The 15,456-nt window shown below is 31.8% G+C and overlaps 1 protein-coding gene across 1 annotated transcript; it reads left to right on the top strand.

The window, feature by feature from the left end:
- The first annotated feature begins 7,213 nt into the window (after nucleotides 1–7,213).
- On the top strand, nucleotides 7,214–8,822 carry LOC141691019 (uncharacterized). The gene is made up of 2 exons (XM_074495770.1): nucleotides 7,214–7,228; nucleotides 8,289–8,822. Exons 1-2 carry the CDS (start codon nucleotides 7,214–7,216, stop codon nucleotides 8,820–8,822), a joined length of 549 nt encoding a protein of 182 aa, XP_074351871.1.
- The last annotated feature ends 6,634 nt before the right edge of the window (nucleotides 8,823–15,456 follow it).

Raw genomic sequence — 15,456 nt, 5'->3', positions numbered from 1 at the left:
ACAGTATGGTCCCTGGCAGGAATGTCTATGATGGTGCAACATTCGCCTCACGACTCAGCTTTTATGGTGATTCGAAGGGTATTTGACGAGTGTTCAAGGGAGCAATTTGTGCAAATGGGAATGCTATGTTGGGGTCTGTGGAACAGAAGAAATAAATGGGTTTGGGAAAGGGCAAATGGATCTGCCTTTGGAGTTATGGCTGCAGCTAGTAACCTGTTGAGAGATTGCACTACAAGAAAAACGCAATCAGACAACACCGATTAGACAACACTCGACCAAAAAAGTGTTGCCCGAATTTTTCATACAACAGTTTTTTTGCAACCAAAAAATTGGCGTTGTCTGACGTTGATTACTACAAGCGATAAAAAAATGTTGTCTAGTAAAACAAATCAGACAAGTGTTTTCAAAATTAAGATGTTGTGTGAATGGGAAGGCTTTAGTATTACTACAACGCTTTAAAATCCATTGTCTAGTTGATGGAGACAGACAACCCTTTCTAAGGTGATGTTGTGCAAATGAGTAAAATCGTACAACGATTTTTAAAATCCATTGTCTGAAAATGATTGAGATAACGTCTTGTTTAACGGTTGTGGAAATGAGACAAGTATTTTTTTCTACTAGTTAGTTAAGCTCGAATCACACAATGTACAAATTAGGTGTTGTCTAAATGATACTTGATAGACAAGTGTTCTACATCAGACAATAGTCTAATTCTTAAAACCGTTGTCTTTCTTACTAAATTTAAAAACGTGTTGCACAACAAAATATTCAAATAAATCGTTGTCTAGTTTATTACAATAAAAATAGTAATAATTTCAGAAAAAATAATTTCCAAACAATTCATTTTAAATTTTTTAAAAACAAAAAACTCTAATTAATTCCACTTTCATCTAGATTAAATATTTAAATTTTATATTACAAAATAGTTTAATTATCTACTTTATAATTAATAAAAAATTAATCACAAGTGCTTCAAGTTTACATTGTTAATTGTTCAATCCAAACAAGTGTTTTTCGAAAAAGCACGTTATATTAATCTACCTTATACAAGTATTTTTAAAATAAAACACTTGTAACAGTTAGACAACGATTATCGATATTTATAATCTGTTGTAAAATATGTAATACTACAACAATCTTAAAGAAAAAACTGTTGTAGAATTCCAACAACCACATTTCCTAAAAAACACTTATGTAAAGTAACTTACCACAACATGATTTTAGAAAAAAACGTTGTCTATATTTTTACTAGTTTTAAATTTTTTTCGGAAAATTTATATGCCACCGTTAATTAATTTATACGAGTAACCAATAACTTACACTAAATTAATTTGTGTGTATTAAGATTTCAAATATACCTAATAATTACAACCTACTAATAACATAATACCGATAACGTGTATCAGATCGTTAATAATGTTAAATAATAAATATTTATGAATAAATAAGCTAAAAAATGGGCACATTTTTACAACGGTTTTCTTTCTCAGACGTTGTCGTATAAAACTATGCACAACAGGCTTTTTTAAAAATACCATTGTGTGATTCAACAACGGTTTTTTTCTTGAAAACCGTTATTGACATTGTTTTTAAATAACCTTTTTTGGTTATAAACCGTTGTATGAATTTGGCACTATTTATTTGGTTGATATTACATCCGACAATTGTTTTATATTAAAAACTGTTGTATGACTTTTGTTAAGTCAACACATTTTAAATTTCAGACAATAATTTTTAATGCCATATATTTTTTTGACTTTATTAATATATATTCCTTAAACTGTTGATGTTAATATATATTGTTTTTATTCACTTAAAAAATATTTTAAAATTTTCAAATATATCTTGCTTGAAATTATACCGAAAATGTAATTAAAGTGGTAGTTCCTAAATATTAAAAAAAATACCCCTCCCGACAACGAGACTCGTTCCCGATTTACATGATTAATTTTAAAAATGATTTTCTCGACGATGCAACCAGTGTTGCTTGTGATGAGGTGGCACGATGTGATTGGTGAAAAAACATTCACTTGGATTGTTGAGTTGGTGTAATTAGAACCGTTGATTAAAAGTAGATTTAATATCAGGCTTAAGATTTAAAAAAGTTGATCATCTAAGACAACGGTTTTTTTCAAAAAAACTGTTGTCACAATTTATTTCAGACAAAACTTTTTCATAAAAAACCGTTGGGTGTTGCCTCTTACTAGATTTTTTTCATACCTGATGAAAAAGATAAATTTTTTTAATGATTTTTTAGAGGATCCAACCGTACGGATGTTAAGAATTACTCATTTTAGTCACATGAAAAAAGTATTAAAAAATTTGAAATTCATCTCGAATGTCAGGATTAGAAAAATCTGGTAAAAGTACCCCTCCCAACAACGAGACTCGTTCCCGATTTACATGATTAATTTTTTAAAATATTTTTTCGACGATCCAACCGTACGGATGTTAAGATATATCGATTTTAGTCATAAGAACAAATTATTAAAAAATTTGAAATTCATTTTGCATGCCAGGATTAGAAAAATCTGGTAAAAGTACCCCTCCCGACAACGAGACTTGTTCCCGATTTACAGGATTAATTTTTTAAAATGATTTTTCGATGATCCAACCGTACGGATGTTAGGATATATCGATTTTAGTCATAAGAAAAAATTATTAAAAAATTTGAAATTCATTTTGCATGCCATGATTAGAAAAATCTGGTAAAAGTACCCCTCCCGACAACGAGACTCGTTCCCGATTTACAGGATTAATTTTTTGAAATGATTTTTCGATGATCCAACCGTACGGATGTTAGGATATATCGATTTTAGTCATAAGAAAAAATTATTAAAAAATTTGAAATTCATTTTGCATGCCAGGATTAGAAAAATCTGGTAAAAGTACCCCTCCCGACAACGAGACTCGTTCCCGATTTACATGATTAATTTTTTAAAATAATTTTTCGGTGATCCAACCGTACAGATGTTAAGATATATCGATTTTAGTCATAAGAACAAATTATTAAAAAATTTGAAATTCATTTTGCATGCCAGGATTAGAAAAATCTGGTAAAAGTACCCCTCCCGACAAGGAGACTCGTTCCCGATTTACAGGATTAATTTTTTAAAATGATTTTTCGACGATCCAACCGTACGGATGTTAAGATATATCGATTTTAGTCATAAGAAAAAATTATTAAAAAATTTGAAATTCATTTTGCATGTCAGGATTAGAAAAATCTAGTAAAAGTACCTTTCCCGACAACGAGACTCGTTCCCGATTTACAGGATTAATTTTTTAAAATGATTTTTCGACGATCCAACCGTACGGATGTTAAGATATATCGATTTTAGTCATAAGAAAAAATTATTAAAAAAATTTGAAATTCATTTTGCATGTCAGGATTAGAAAAATCTGGTAAAAGTACCCCTCCCGACAACGAGACTCATTCCCGATTTACAGGATTAATTTTTTAAAATGAGTTTTCGACGATCCAACCGTACGGATGTTAAGATATATCGATTTTAGTCATAAGAAAAAATTATTAAAAAATTTGAAATTCATTTTGTATGTCAGGATTAGAAAAATCTGGTAAAAGTACCCCTCCCGACAACGAGACTCGTTCCCGATTTACAGGATTAATTTTTTAAAATGATTTTTCGACGATCCAACCGTACGGATGTTAAGATATATCGATTTTAGTCATAAGAAAAAATTATTAAAAAATTTGAAATTCATTTTGCATGTCAAGATTAGAAAAATCTAGTAAAAGTACCCCTCCCGACAACGAGACTCGTTCCCAATTTACAGGATTAATTTTTTAAAATGATTTTTCGACGATCCAACCGTACGGATGTTAAGATATATCGATTTTAGTCATAAGAAAAAATTATTAAAAAATTTGAAATTCATTTTGCATGTCAGAATTAGAATAATACATTGGTAATGTAAAATCCGTATCACGTGTTAGGGTTTAGGATTTAAGATTTGTACTCGGTGATATTTTATTTATAATAATAACGAATTTAATTTAATTGATAAGAACAATATTTCTTTACACATAGAAGGTTTAATTAAATCAATTTGAATTTAATTTAATTTAATTTAGTCGATAACAACGATATGAACGAAATTTAATTTTTAATAATAAATATTATTAAATTAAATTGAACAAATTAATTATTTTTATTAATACATTTTGGTTCAATATAAAAGTTAGTATAACAATTTTTTACATTTTTTTATCATTATGAAAAATATACATATATGTATAATTCAAATTATTATACTCGAATATATAAATTACTAAATATATGTTTTATTTAAATATTATAATAGATTATTAAAAATATTATAATAGAATATTAATTTAGTACTGGTTAAGTTTGCTTAGGTTTACTTTCCCTCTTTCATTTCTCAATCACAATTTTCATTTCCCTCTCTTTTCAATCGGAGCTCTCATCTTCGGGCGGAGACAGGTCTCTCTCTCTCTCGCACACACAGTCTCTCTCTCGCACACACAGTCTCTCTCTCTCTCTCTCTCTCTCTCTCTCTCTCTCTCTCTCTCTCTCTCTCTCGCACACACACAGTCTCTCTCCCTCCTCTTTCTCTCACACACTCCCCCTCTTTCTCTTTCTCTCTCTCGATCTCTCCTCTTCCTCCCTCTCTGTCTCTCTCACCCCTTCTCTCTCCCTCCCTCCTCGTCTCTTGCTTGAATTATCTTTTTATGTTATACATGCATTAGTGTGTTTATTAGTGTGTTTATTATTATTTTTCCCTGTGTTTTAGTTTATGTAATTATTGGGTAAGATATATATGCATAGTGATTTATGCCTACCAAGTGTTTGATAATATGTGATTGTGATTTTTGTGTGAGTTTTGGACTTTGTATTTTAGTTTATGCCATTGTTGTGTAAGATATATATGTATAGTGATTTATGCATACCAAGGGTTTGATAGTATGTCACTGTGATTTTTTTGAGTTTTGGACTTTGTGTGAGATTTTGGACTTTGTGTATGATTTATGTGATATTTGTGTGAGTTTTGGACTTTGTCTGAGATTTATTTGATATTTGAGTGAGTTTTTGACTTTGTTTGTGTGAGATTTATGTGATTTTTGATTGAGTTTGTGACTATGTTTCTTTGTTTGTGACTGTGTTTCTTTGTTTGTGACTATGATTTATGTGACTTTGGTTGAGATTTATGTTTCTCTCTCTGTTTGTGTGTAGATTTATCTTGGATTCAAGGAAAACAAAATATGCCTCTGCTCGTACTGACTCTGCCCTTTTAAAGGCATTAAAGAAGAACAAGTCAGCCTCAATGACCGAAACACCAGTGCAGCCCTCTCAAAGTAATTCATCCCTTGTGTCTGTTAAAGGGAAGGCCATTTCCAGCAATTTACAAAATCAAATATCCAAGAAAAGGAAACATGGGAGTCAAGCAGTGGCTGAGAAAAAAGAGGGACTTAAACTCTTGAAACACGGAGCTGTGACAATGCATAGGATTGTACGACGTAAGATCCTGGGCATCAAGCTCCCGGTGCCTTTCAATGCAAAGGGTGAGCCCTGCGGTGATGCGGGAACTGAAATGCAGTCTTACATCGGAGTTCTTGCAAGAACTAAAGTCGCAGTATGGTATGATTCATGGATACGTATTTCAAAAGAAAGAAAGAATAAAATATAGGATTGTGTGCAGGTAACATTAATTGCCCTTACTAGTACTTAAGTACACATTGTTGCCTACCACCTAACTTGCACTTAAGTAACAATTCTTAAGAATGTAGATGGCATTTGATGTGCCGCTAACAGCAAGGAAGATGGTGTTGAAGTCAGTGTGCCAGAAGTGGAGGGAGTTTAAAAGTCGATTAACAACTGAATACATCCTTCCTTACCGGGATCAACTTGAGTTGTTGGAGTCTCCTCCAGCTGAATACTTATATATAGAGAAAGCACATTAGGATATGTTTATTTCTGATCATCTCTCTATTGAGTTTATTGTGAGTTTTTGACTTTATTTGTTTTTAAAGTTCTTACAAGTTACATTAGGCTTTGTTGCTAATTTTTTAACTATCTGTTATGTGAAAAAAAAGATCCACACTACGCAGAAAAAAGAAGGGAGCTGAATGAATACCCTCACTGCATCTCTTGCAAGGGTTATGCTAACCTTGAACAAGAAATGGTTAGTAATATACACTCTTTGATTTTTTACAAGAGTCATATTCAAACGGGTTGATGTTTCTTAATTTTGATATCTCGAACATGGTTATTCATGGAGTCGCAAAGCAATCCTCAAATGGAGATAGATCGGTCAGCTACCTGGGTTCGTGCGTGACAGGATAAAGATGGAAACTATAAGGATCCTAAAGTTAAAGAGATTGTTGAAGAGATTGTAAGTTATTCATTTACCTTTTAATTAAATTTCCACATTACCAAAATATTTGTGGTCACCCTTTGATTTTTGGTTAAATTTTCAGGCGGTTATGAAACGGAGAATCAGTGAATGGTGACACCCTTGTATTATTTCTGTAGTTTCTTGTTTAAGTATATACGGTTTCTCTGACACGGTGACACCACTGTATTATTTCTTCTAGTCAATTGCATTGGGAGACCAGAGAACAGGTCTAGTTGTGGATTACATTATGAAGGTAAGTAAGCGTGAATCATTTTGTTTTATATACATGCATAGATTAACCAAGATATCAAGAACTAGACATTGGACTCAAACTGCATTCAATCACTGACTAGACTGCTGTTTGGTTAGTGACTGAACTAATGACTTCTATGCTAACAGTTACGAGAAATTATAGCAACCATTGCTAGTTTCCAGAAAACAGTTTGTAGAGCCGTGTTTAAGGGTTTTTGAAACTATTTTTAGGTAATCAGCTAGCTACAAAGCAGCTGAACTATTTACGAAAAAAGAAGCATATTTATGGATTACTTTACAAATCTATGTGCCCTGGTTTACAAATTGCCTTTTGTATGTGTTTGTGGCCTCCTTTTATTTGGAAATTTTGAGAATCTAGCATGTAGTTTGTCAATCTTATTTTAAGTGAATTTTATGTGTACTTCGACTTTCTCTACAGATTGTCGGGATAGATGATTTGAAAAAGGAGGTTGACAAAAGAGGAAAAGATGAAGATGTTACAAGCAGGACCTCCCAATCTTCACCAAGATCAACTGCGAGGAAAGGTGGTAACTTTAGAAAGCAGGACATTGACAGTCTCTTCATGGAAGTGAGCCAGGTGACACTATGGGCATTTGTTTATTTTCTATTATGTCTTGGTTTGATTTCACTTTATATTAAGAGATCCAGTTCTTTGTTTTTCTTATAATGTAGGAAGGAAAAGAATATTAACTTAAGAGTGGTTGTCGATTTATTTTGAAGATTGTTTGTTTTCTCCAGATTGGGAAATTGCCTATCACATGCTGTGATGATATTGCAAGGACAACATAGCTCTTGCGGAAGACGTGAAGAGAAGCTGAAAAGGCCAAGTGAGCTCTGAGTAGCCAACATCAAATCCTTGTAGACTCTATATTTTCTTTAATTTGTAGTAGAAATCTTACACTCATGAAAGCAGTGATATCAATATGCTTTTAGCTTTTGTATAACTATGTTGTTGTGATTTCCGATCAAGGATTAACTTTAGAACTTTTTTTTAGATTTCCAAAGTTAATTTCATTTGATTACTTGTTATATTTTGTGTAAGACAACGCTTTTAAGAACCAAGCTTCATTAAAATATCATGTCTTTAATACTAAAACAATGCTTTCGAACACAAAACTTTGGTGCAAAATTAACTCTCACAACACTAGTAAACCATTGTCTATATAATATTAAGATATTGTATCAAAGGTATTCATGCAATACATTTGGACAAATAAACAGTTGTATGTATCTGATCATGCCATACATTAAAATCCAAAACTGTTGTGTGTAGAAATTTATTACAAGAGTTCTACGAGCTCAATTTCATTTTTGTTGTCTATCTGAATACACAACAACGTTTATACAACAATAAGTGTTGTAGGATTGGTTTTAATGTTATACCTTACACAACGGTTTTCTGAGTTTGTGAGAACCCTTGAGTAATGTCGCTTGTTACGACGAAAACAAGCAAAAAATGTTGTCTTTTCTGGATGTAATACAACGGGCTTAATCCATAATCATTGTCTGTATAATCTCAGACAATGTTTTTTAGCCGTTGTCTGATCCAACTAACAGACGGCGGCTCAATAGTCAACGGAAAAATAGGGTATCAGACAACGGACATAAACCGTTGTTGAAGCTTGTTTTCCTTGTAGTGTTGGAGGGAAGCTCAATTATCGTCTACAAATGATCGACAAAAAGTTGGTGCAAGAGAGTGGGAGAAACCGAATGCAGGATGGTTTAAAGTTAACGTGGACGCTGCAGTGTTCCAGGATAATAGCATTGGTTGTGGTGCGGTTATCAGAGATGAACAAGGAATGTTTAGGGGAGCTATGTGTAAAAAGATGGAGGGGGCCTGGAGACCAAAAGAAGCAGAAGCTATTGCGCTAAAGGAAGCACTGTCATGGATCATTGAATTACAGTATGAAAGGTGTGTGTTTGAAACTGATTCAAAGGCAGTAGTGCAGGCATGTAAGAAAGCTCCAGATCAATCTTTTTTCGGAACCATAGTGGATGATTGTGTCCATTTATCAAAGCACGTAAATCAAGTGCTTATTCAGTTTGCATTTAGATCTGCGAATAAGGTGGCACATGAATTAGCTAGAGCTACCTATTCTATGTCAGATAAAGGAGAGTGGTATGCCACTCCTCCTGATTTTATTTCCCATGTGTTAGAACTTGATATTTGAATGCAAGTACGATTTACTCAAAAAAAAAAACAATGAGTGTGTAAAACTTTTATCTATTCATTTTACATCTTTTATAATTGAGTATATACAACTAAATCTTAAAATCTTGATTTCTGATTAGTCACTTGATATACTTTTCTTGCATGGGATACTTCAATTTTTTTTGAATTTATTTCTTTCAAAAAAAATAATTGTTGTGTATATATGCGTGTTTTTATTTGTTCGAGTGATTTAAAGTTATTGATTGCTTTTCAAATTATAACATTAATATGAAGCGTGAGGACCAAATCACATATCAAGTTATCTCCTTTATACCAATTAATTTGATTAACATAGTAGTATTTCATAATGACTCAAATATTTGAATATTTAAAAATTAATTTTAGTTAATTGAATTATCATAAATTTAGGTGAAACATTAATGCAAGGTATTTCAAAATATATTTTTTTAAATGGATGTCATCATACAAAATCAATTAGGCTTGCTAAAAATTAGAACTGTTATCCACTAATGGGGAGTCCATAGGTATGGGCAGTAAAAATGAAAAATGCCAAAACATACATTTAGAGAAATAGAAGAGGTGACTCATTTATTTGTTTATTTGACCATAGTTTAATTTGTAATTAATTTTTTAATATAATTTTGCAGAAAAAAGAACAAAAAACAATTAAAGGGTATTTAATTATGATAGAACATTGAAAGGTTGAATTTAAAAAAAAAACAAATAAGTTCATGTGTGCTATGTAGAAAGATTAAAAATAACTCATTAAAATGTGTAGAATAAATATCCATAAAAACAATATCAAAGGATGGAGTCTACTATTTTTTGGCCCAGGAGACATGAATAATAAAATAAAAAGAGTTTTGTTGAAATTTAATTAAAGACCATATTTTTTTGGATGATGTGGTTGTAGCCTAATGTTTACTCCAATGAAGGGTTGATCATTCTGCATGCCACTGCTTGATCAGCACTCTGGTTCACCATCCCTGCAGAATTAAGAGGAAAATTGCTAGGCTGCTCAAGAGCTTTCTCAGTCTGTCAACAACAGTAGCTAGATCAAGTTAATACATATACATGTACCAATTTATGTAAAATTCTTAAAACAACACTAACTATTATTTACTAACAATCTTTTTTATGTACCAAATCTAAATATACCTGTGAGATTTCGGCCATTAGTTGGTTTTTCCACCCTTCCATTAAGACAACATATTCCAATATATTCCCTAGTATTGAAGATGCATCGGACTGTAATAGACATATATGTTAGGCTAAAAAAATTAAAATTTAGTTAATTTTAAATCCAAATTAAAGGTGTATATATTCTACCTTTTCAGGATAAGGTAGTTCCTGCTGCAAAATATGCATTTGATCCCAAGTTTTTTTTGGGATGCGTCCCTGTAATAAAATTATATTTAAACTGTAGAAATAAAATAAAATCTAAAAAATTATGTGAAAATAAATATATTCACATTTTATTTTTTCTATCTTCATGCAATTGATATTTAGACAAATAAAATTATGTAAAATCCTTCTAACTTTCAATCATTTGTACTCTCTCACCCATTTAGGTACATATTTAAAAAATAATGAAATTAACATAAAAATAAAAAGATTCTCACCCTATTATCTTTACTAGGTCCATTTGGGCGTGCATCTACTTGTTCTTTACGAATTTCTTGCTTCAAAAATTTATGAAATTCATAGTATCTTGGTTTGACATTCTTCCTAAATTACAAATCAAATAATATATTAGAAACACCAATTGAATATAGATTGATATAATACAAAATACAAAAGATTATTATGTATGCATGTATGTACATTAACATTAAAAAAAACAACTTATATATTTGTTTATTAATGTACTCATAATCTTAATTTCCATCGGATCACCCTCAAATAAATTTGAGATATAACTAAGAAAGAAGAACTTGAAAGGGAATGAAATGAAAATGACATTGTAGTCATTCCACTGGGATATATATAGTGTTTAGACATGAATTTTTAAATTAGATGTATATGTTATTTATTACAAAAGTTGTTGAAGGGTGGATATTGCAATATTTAGATTTGATTTGATCTTCTTTTATTTAATGTATTAGATTCGGGTTTGCGTTTCAATTAATGGCTAAACGAGATTCTTGAAAGATTGTGTTTAGATTATATATTATTTGACGTTAGGATTATATTTTAAAAGGACATTTCTTGTGTGGAAGGAGATATAAATTAGTACATGATAACATTTGATCTTAAAATCCTGGTGAATATTTTCTATGATTTTGTGTTATATTAAGAGTTAATATTTTTATTACAATGTAATTTCAAGGATCCTATTTCAATTAATTTAAAAAAAAACATCAACCTAGAATGCATAGGGTGCGATCCTTAATAATTTAGCCATGCAATGTGATCCTAGGAAGGGTACGTCATCTCGCTATAGACTTGGCAAAACATAAAGATTCTTCTTCCCACTTGACCACTTGTTTCTTGGCGAGGTGACCCCTACGTTATATAGTAGCATATCCTTGCTCATTACATTGTAGCTCGGATTCGATTATCATGTAAAAATTGATTAAATGCAACCACAAATTGGAAAAAGATATCATATTTATTTTGTAGCAATGAGACCCCTAAGTTGGATCACATCTCCATTTCATTCTTTGTTAAAAAATTGTAGCAATGTCATTCCTTTATGAAGCATCTTTAATTAGGGATATAAGGGGATGCATGCCTAATGCTAGAGCCAGGTAGGTTAGGATCACTTATCCATATGTATAAATATTATTTTACTTGTAAAGTACTCAGATGCATCTTAGCATTCCCAAAAAATTTCTCAGCTCAACTCTAATTCTATCATCATCTCCTACAGGTTGGAACTTGTGATTCATTCTTATGACAACTCATTTTTGAACTGACCTAATATGGACTTTATCCATTCTAGTCTTTCCCCTGGGTCTTATAGCAGCTTTATCTACAAGTATAATGTACCAAAAAAACCAATGACAGTGATAGTTAAATAATATCGTAAATTAAAGTGCAATTTATGCAACTAAAATTTACAGTTAACCTAATTCATTATTTTACCCTCGCTTAAATTCATTAGTTTACCATACTTAAAATAATGAATAAAATTGTAAAGTTACTTTTCATTATTTTCACAGTCCACCTAATTCAAAGTCAATATTACGCAACATTATCGAATAAAACTTTAAAATCTAACACGAATTTACATACCTTCAACATCTTCATTTTCAAATAACGGAAACTCATCTTCATTTCCCGCATTTCCACACTCTCTTTGATTTACAGAGTCGCTTCCACTTGTAACACTATTTTCATTATCTTCTCTCTGGCGCTTCCTCATACTATTATAAGCAAGCATCATTCCTGGTCCTTGCAGTGATGGTAGTTGAATGGTACATGGTGGTGCAGGTTCCGTAAGGACTGCTTCTTTGGCTTCCTTATAAGTTGCATCATTATTGGTTGCAGTTAAACTGTTTGCTTGTGAGCGAGTTCTTGGTCTAGCACGAGGTTGTTTTTTTCTCAGCTTTCTTTATTTTCTGAAAATGAACATACAATTAAAAAATTAAATTACAAGTGGAAATTAGTTTATTCTTATAAGCAGAAATAACCAAGTAAAACTGGATTGACAGACCTTTTTGGGTTTTTCCAATGTTTCATCTTCGCTCTGTTCCTCATGTTCAGGAATGTAATCCTGATCGCAACATTCGTCTTGAGTTATTGCATCTCTCTCTTGCACCTTTTCTTTCCCTTTAATCTTTTTCAATGTCTCTCTGAAACCAATTGCTAGTGCAGGTAAATTGTGTTTCATTAAAACTTCATTATTTCGCATGACATTTAGAATTTTCTTTCTCTCGTACTCTGTCAAATTATTGATGTTTGCAGCGTGCATCTTATCTGATTTTGTCATCGGTGGTGGAGGGGGTAAATCCATTTCCTGGAAATAAATAACAAGAAAGTCAGTGAGTTTTGGCAGGGTAATAAATTAAGTAAGAAATAGTTATGAATTAAAAAAAAATATAAACCTATTTACATAGAGAATCCGTCGAGACACAAATAAATCTTAAGATTCATATGTGAAGTACTCATCAATTCAAAAAGTTCATCATCTCTCTAATTATATTAAAAAGATTAAAACTATTTAGAATATTCATCATTTCTCAACTATGTTATAATATTTCAATTATTTCCATAAAAATCCTATTACTTTGAAAGCTAAGTGAAATGCTAATGGAAAAAAAAAACCAATAATTGCATAAAATGTAAGAATTTGATGTCAATGACACACCCATTGCTTCTTTCTTTTCCTGGTCATCTTATCTTAAATATTTTTTATGTAAACTGGATTCTCTATTTATATAAACCAAATATTGTCCAGGGACAAGAAAGCATAAAAAGAGATTTCAAAATTAATTTAAATGTTTATTACTGTAAAATAGTCTGCTGAATTTTAAATAAACCAGTTTGGTGGAAAAATTATTAACGCATTTATTATTTAAATAAAACTGGATAATATTTTCATATGTTGTTTTATCTTCAGCTGGTGGATCACATATATCCAGTCTCCTCTTAACATTAGCGGAGCACAGACTCACAAGTGCTTCGCTACCTTCTTTTTGATTTATCACAGGTGCTTCTTCGCTAACTTCTTTTTTGATTTGTCACTGGCACTGACTTCTTACGGCTGGTCACTCCAGCTGACCTCTATTTCACAGTTGAATCACTAGCTTGTGGATTTTAAACTTGTTGCGTATTAATGCATGGTGACATCCTTGGACTGCAGACAACTGGTTTCTTGTTCCTTTTTATTATAGTTCATGAGTGGTCACATGCATCCTCTTTGGCACTCCTAAAATACAAGTAAAATAGAAAATTAACCAAACATAGCTATGTTGCAGAAAAACACGTTTATACATAAAATTTTGACTAAATTATTAAACATAGTTATGATTTATGATACCTGCAAATAGATTAAGCCTTGGCCTTACAAGTACATGTGGTTGCGTCTTCAATGACTCAATTTTCTTGTCGACCATATTATCGATTTACAAATCCAGGTGGCCACCATTTCCTGCCCTGTCAACCACTTTACACAGCTCCGCATCAGTTTTGAACATTTCCCAGTCACCATTCTCAGCATTCCTCCTATAAAAACCTCCAATTTCAGTATATTGGAGGTCATCCCTGACAAACTCCATCAGTACTGGTAAAGATAGTAGTTCAGGGTTAGCGATTATAACAGTCTCTTCTCCGCCAATATATCCTGTTTGCTGGAATTTGCCCTTATGGTTAAATCTGAGTTTAACTATTTCTTCCAACATCCTACAACAATTAGAAAAACAACAATGAAATCATTACTGAGCATACAGAGAAAAGTCAAGTACAAGTAATAAATAAAATCAATTATTAGTACAAATTCAGTTAACAGTGCAGACAATAGTCGAGTGTGTAAAAAAGATAAATAATGCAAGTACAACTAAAAGCATTAACAGATGCATAATTTTTCATCTTACTGTGCATAGATAAATAATGGAAGTATAACTAAAAGCATTAACAAACACATAATTTTTCAACTTAATTAGCAGTACATTACAATTTCCTTATGATTATACAATTCCTTAAATAAACTGGTGTATAATAATTAGGAAGCAGTTTCCTTAAGTTCCCTAGGTGGAATACGAACTTTCCTAATTGGTACATCATCCCTACACCAATTAACAACATCAGTAACTTGATTTCCTAATCCATACCCACGGCGAATCTCTTCTAAAACTAGATCTTTTTGAGTTTCTTCGTCTACAACTACGTCGTCACACAAGTCCCTGACAATTTCTTGATAACATTATAGAACCCCTTCCCAACTGGATCTTCTATATATAACACCTGTTGCACTTGTGAAGCCATAACATAGGGATCATTTTTGTGGGTCATTTGGTTAAAATTTACCTTAGTCAGGACATACAATTCCTTCTCTTCATACCAACAACACTTAAATAAAACAACTGAAAATTCTCCATAATAATCAATTTCTAGTATATCGTCGATTGCTCCGTAATAATTGACTTCACTTGTGATAGGTTGCTGATCTTTTGAACTTGCAAAGCTGGTAGTCAAGGCAATAAGAAACACGCCACTATTTTGTGTTGTACACTTACTATCTTTAAACTTTGTATGGTATCGGTATTCATTTATAACATATCCAGTAAACCTCTTAGCCACTGGATTGGGGCCCATTGCAAGAACTATTGTTTGTTTTGAATTTCCTTCTTTTTTCTCAACCTCTGCCTTCAACCACCTCCAAAATTCGTCGGTGTGCTCTCTCTCTCATATTTTTTTGATGTTACATGAGTGTCAATTATTGATCGATGTTCCCTGTAATAAACATGGTTAGTAAATATTTTTCCTACTTCTCGATTAAATTCAAACTAGAACTTAAAAACTTACTCGATTAAATTTTCAATTTCCTTGTTGCTGTAATTAAATAGGATGTACCGATGACATATCCACCACTGGGAATCTTTAAGATGAACATATTTTCCCTCCTTATTTCTTCTTATACCAATCGGATACTCCATCTTTTGAGGACAACTTTCAGATTAAACCGAACA

Source organism: Apium graveolens, chromosome 10 (assembly GCF_009905375.1).
Source record: "Apium graveolens cultivar Ventura chromosome 10, ASM990537v1, whole genome shotgun sequence".
In the NCBI taxonomy this organism is placed as follows: domain Eukaryota; kingdom Viridiplantae; phylum Streptophyta; class Magnoliopsida; order Apiales; family Apiaceae; genus Apium; species Apium graveolens.
This window is presented reverse-complemented; position numbering and strand designations above follow the sequence as displayed.